We start from the raw sequence: 5,776 nt of genomic DNA, 5'->3' as shown, positions 1-5,776 counted from the left end.
TGCATATCATTAATATTTAGATCTAAAAATATTTCTACTATATTTTCTTTTAAACACATTATTTTCTAATTAAAGTGGAAAATAAACTTTTTTCTTTTCAATATCCTTTTATGAATACAATAAAATCATAGCACTCTCATCATTGATTTTTATTAATGATAAATAAATTCTTATAAAATATTTATTTTTATTTTTAATCTTTTCCAAATTGTAGGATAAATAATTCTAATAAATTCCTCAAATTTAAAGTAAATACGAAAAAGGTTCAACAATAACATATTTTGTGACTTGAACTTTGAAGCAATGTAACAATTTTTTAAAATTTTTGTGACATTATGATAATCGTATCTTTAACTTTAAAGTCAAGGATTATATTGACAAATAGTTATTATTCTTCAATTTGAAAAATATTAAGAAATCAAAATATTTCCTATTTTATTAAGAGATAAACTTCATCCTTGTCTACACGAAAATTAATTAATGATAAATAACTATGGTCATATATACATAAAAATTAATGATGAATTACGACATTTTATGAAAAGAATGTGTTTAGAAGAGAATAGATGATATGTTTATCAAAAATGAGCATTTTTTTAACCTAAAAGTAACAACAGATATAGTTTGGACCAAAATACTAATGGCAAAGATACCTTTTGATAAAAAAAAAAATAAACGGATGATATTTTTGTTTAATTTAACATAATTTATGAATTTTTTTTAATCATTTTTTTCAAAAAATAAAGTGTTATCTTCTATCTCTCCTTTGCAAAAATTATAATCAAATAAACCTCTACCATCAACTTCAACTTTATAAATTTTAAACAAGATAAAAAATATTTAAATTTTATGATCAAACGTCTACTAAATTTAATTCATGGGGCGAAATGGAATCCAAAAAATTCAAATTACATTGTCCCAATAATAATAATAATTTAACAAAAAAAAAAAAGGTTACACTTAACTTTTCCAAAGAGTTGGAATTTCCTCCCAACATATATATACTAACCAATATAATCTGTTTGTTTATGTTTTGAGAATATTAATTATAATCTCAACATTAATTGATTTTACTCTTTACAAAGATTAATAAAAGAACATGAAGAAATTAATGAATGGTCAAGGTCTCATAAAATAATGATGGAAGCCATTATTTTGAGTCCTTATTATCTGCTGGGGGAATCCTGATGATGCTGCAGCAGTTGCAATTATCTCATAATTATTTTGAAAATTACTTGTTCCACCAATTTGGCCTACATTGTTGCTGCTCGGAGTCTGAACCTGTTCGTTGATACATAATATAATTAAGTAATTAAATTCAATTGCAAAATTCAATATGATATTATATCGAATTCAAATCAAAATATTTTTTCACATTCTCTTTAGTTGGTGTACAATAATTTATATCAAATCAGTTTTAAATATGGTTTAAGGTTTTCATACATTCATAAAAGAAATATTATTTAATAGTACTAAGTAATATTAGGGTCAATAATCCTTTTATTCCTTATCAAAATGAGTACCAATTGTGGAGAAATTTAATATTGTAAGGATAAATCTTAACAAATTAATTAATTACATTTAGGGCCTGCCTTGGTTATTCATTGAGTTGATTATTTAAAAAAACTTTTTAGGATGATATCAAAATTTAAAAAGTGATTTTCCAAAATTTTCAAGAGAATTTTTTTCTCAATTCAATACTCAAGAGATCTTTTTTTCTTCTTAATAAAAATTTCTAAATATCTTTTTTCAACTATTTTAAAATTTTTACTTATCCTCAAGTAATATTTTTCTTAATGTCCACACATCTACTAATTGGTTTCTTAAAATAACACTTATTTTTATTAGTTAAAATGACTTTTTTTTTTGTAAAATGAACAAAAATTGTATTTTTACAATAATATGGACGAGTTAAACAAGAAAAAAACATGGGATGCATAAAATCCAAATACACCGTTCTTTTTATAATACATATGTTATTATAACAATATATGTTCTCTTTAAAATTTTATTTATCTTATGTTATATTATATGTTTTATACCACCAATTTGTAAAGCAACAAAAAAATATTTAAACAACATTATTATAAGAAAATGAAAAATCACTTGATATGAATTAAATTGCCGGGGATAGGCTTGAACCACGTGTGTTTCACCATCTCTAATAAATTGGCCAAACCTTTGCATTTCATTAATTTTTGGTGGCACTCTATCTGACGAATTAAGGTGCGTTTGGTTCAAAAGTTGTAATATTTCACTTTCATTATATCCACTTCTTTTTTGGCCATCAAAATTGATTTGGCTACGTGGCTAAATGAAATTTAAAACATAAAAATACTCGATTTCAATATATACTATATTTTAAAGAGAAGAAAAAAATCATGTATAAACATTAGACAAGATGCAAATTAAGTTTGAAATGACAAAAATAAAGAAGTTACCAATCATCTAAACTAACGTTTTTTAGATAGGTGCAAGGAAGTAAGGTAAGCAATATTATGTACTCCTTTTGTCTCAAATTATTTATCGTATTTTTCTTTTACATGCTCTTCTATAAAAACATAAATTAGGAGAGATATTTTATTAAATATTTTACCATTTTTTAAGATAATAAAATTTTTTTTTATTAAACACATTTATTGAAGTATTTGTAGTTTCAAAAACATTATTATCAAGGATAAATAAAAAAGTTACATCATATATAAATTTTTAAAATAATAAATAATTCAAAACAAGAATTTTCGAAAATTGCCATAGATAATTTTATGTACCTTATTATTATGCCTTGATGACCCTTGGTGGCCCCAATGGCCATCCAATTGCAAATTAGATGAAGAATTTTGACCCCTATTGTCCCCCATTTCTTGGCTTGAACCTCCTAAGCTTAAGTCAAGATTGTGGTCCGTTGCATTATCAGTACATTCTGAAGGGATTAAAAATGCACACTTACCAATGTTACGTAAATTTAATTTATATATATTGATATTAGGTTATAAACCTCGACCAGATAAAAAACAAATAAATTAAAGAATAATGTAATTTTACCGGTTGAGTTAAGTTCATTTTCATAAATGCTACGATCAAAGTTGGTAACTGCATCTTTTCCATTACACTTGATAGCAGCTTTATCATAAGCTCTGTTAAAAGAAGAAAGATAAAAGTGTGTTAAAAATATTTAAAGCCTTCACCTTCTCCAGTAAATTACTTATGTTATATTGTTTCACTTTTCAAAACCCTCACCTTCAACAAATATTTATACAAACATATATATTCATCAAATTAACATGAGAAAGTTGCAACTTATGTTATAAATAGTAAATATTATTTATCATACAATTTTTGAATACTTAATTTTAAATACCACAAAAATAATGAGTTATTCTAATTCAATTTAACTTTGTAAATGAACCAAATAAACTTTTGTAAAAGCAAACATGCCAAATAAATTTAACTTCGAAAATGAACAAATGAACTTTTGTAAAAGCAAACATGCCAAATAATTTGGGACAAAAGGGAGTAGTTTTAGTGCAAAAAAGGCAACTAAAATATTTTTTTCCTTTACCCCTCTCGGAAGCTCCCATCTTTTGAATTGAAATTGTGAAGTGTTTATCATTTGAGTAACTCTTTCGTATCAATGTAACTAATTAAAGTATAGAAACTATAAAGAATAAATTCACACGGCAAATAACACACCTGGCAGCTTCAACTTCAGTATCAAATAGGCCTAAATAAACATACCTGTTCCAAATAAAAATTTTAAAAAATTATGAAACAATTTATTCAATAATAGTTGAGAATAAAATGAGAATAATTATTTACTTTTTGCCTAAGAATTGTCCCATTCTAGCTTCCCATCTACCACATTTATGCAAAGTGACTCCTCTATACTTGGAACTTCCTCTTGGAAAACCAGTACTTTGTCTCCTTAGTACATGCACAAATTCTTCTTTGGTTAAATTGCTCATCTGATACACCAAATAAATAAATAAAACAAATTATGCACTAACAATAAATAAAATGTCAATACATATGCTTCCAACTAAATATTGACACCAAAAAATGTGAAACAAAAACAACTGTTTATGAAAAGCCAAATAGTGAAAGTGAAGTACTCCAATCAGATACACACAACAAAAACAAATCTAGATGCCTTTTTTAACGTCTTGTCTCAAAAAGTTATTTTCTTTATTTGTCGAAAAAATTTAAAATCAAGAAGAAAAATGAATTTGAAATAATAATAATAATAATTAAGTGATCATTTGTAAAATTATAATTATGGGAGGTTATGATTTTTCTTTTATCAATATTAATAATATCTTTAAAAAATTTAAATTTTAAATACATGACTTACCTGTTTTAAGTCATCTTCATAATCTTTCGAGGTAAAGTTTATGTCCGCCTCCGCTCCCCGGAATTTGATTGCTGCCCTATCATATGCACTGTATCACACATTCCAAAACCTTGAGTCTCTCCGCAATATCTTTTAAGAAATGTACCACAAAATAAAAATCAAAATATTTTTTTCAAAAAAATCAATATAACTTTTATTATTTCAAATAATCGAAAATTAAAAAGGTACAAGTAAAGAATTAAAGAGCTCACCGAGCTGCTGCATGTGCTGTATCAAATCCACCTACACCATATGATATTCAACTTAATTATCTTCAAGGTTAGCCGTAACAATAAATAATTTTTAAAATGATATAAATAAAACGTACCTAAATACACTTGTTTCCCACAATCCCTAAAATCAAATTAAAAACAAAAAATATTAATTTCAATTAAACAACATTTTCAAAAAAAAAAAAAGTTGAATTATATCAATTGAAAAGTAACACGAACCATATATGAGATTCCCACCGGCCAGTCCTCCGGTAAAAGGTAACACCACGGTACTGTGAACTTCTTGAACGTGGTCCACGACGGCTTTTTTTAATTGGCTGTTGTTGCAACACGTCAATTTTGTTCCCCACTAATCCATTGACAAGTGGCGGTTCCGATTCACAAAATTTAATTCCAGCCCATTGTGCCCTTGGAAAATTGGTAGACTCGTTATCTACCGGAAAAAATTGCCGGGTAACTACCGGCGATTCCAAATTGTGGTCTTTAATCGAAAATCCGAATATTTTACCTGGTGTATTATTACTTTTCTTTTTTTTACCTTTTTCACCGTCTTCTTCTGATGAATTACCGTCTTCTACAACAAGTAGAGCGGATGAAATTGAATTTGATTCCGATCTAACCGTTATACCTTCATCGGATTCATACTCCATTGTCTGATCAGGGGAATCATTTAAATTCCACATTTCTTTTGTCGATAGAATTAAAATGAGTGTATTTTTCGATATTTGGTTGCAAGTGACCTATATTGATGTATGAAATGAAGAAAAGAATGATTTATTTATTTTTTTGTTGTAAATTGAAAGAAAGATGGAAGTTATGACTTATAGAGAAGTTGAAGTTGTTGGGGAAAGAAAAAAAATAAAAATTAAGAGAGAGATGATGGATATACACGAGGCTAGTTTCGGAAGAATAAGCCTAAAGCAGCTTATACCAACGTTAAATACACCCCCACGCCCACCCCCACCCCACCCCATAGTTTCTAGATCCCTATTATCCGACTCAACTTTATTTGTTCTTTTTCTAACATTGTATCTGATCAAGTTGGTTGAGTTTCGGATCTAAATCGTAGAGTTATAAAAGGATTTTACATTCGGAATTTCCTTGATGTTTTTCAGTTAAGTTCATTGAATTGAATGTGGGTAATTTGTAGGAT

General features: G+C 26.9%; 1 protein-coding gene across 1 annotated transcript; it reads right to left on the bottom strand.

Moving 5' to 3' along the window:
- Positions 1–890: 890 nt before the first annotated feature.
- AP2a (APETALA2a) lies at positions 891–5,534 on the bottom strand. Its single transcript, NM_001247523.2, is given in 9 exon segments — positions 891–1,281; positions 2,772–2,923; positions 3,046–3,137; positions 3,694–3,738; positions 3,820–3,965; positions 4,352–4,439; positions 4,603–4,633; positions 4,719–4,744; positions 4,843–5,534. Coding segments are annotated over 9 exon segments (1,206 nt in total). The 5' UTR covers positions 5,307–5,534; the 3' UTR covers positions 891–1,119.
- Positions 5,535–5,776: the final 242 nt, after the last annotated feature.

Source organism: Solanum lycopersicum, chromosome 3 (assembly GCF_036512215.1).
Source record: "Solanum lycopersicum chromosome 3, SLM_r2.1".
In the NCBI taxonomy this organism is placed as follows: Eukaryota; Viridiplantae; Streptophyta; class Magnoliopsida; order Solanales; family Solanaceae; genus Solanum; species Solanum lycopersicum.
Note: the sequence above shows the minus strand (reverse complement) of the source record. Positions and strands in the feature narration are given on the sequence as shown.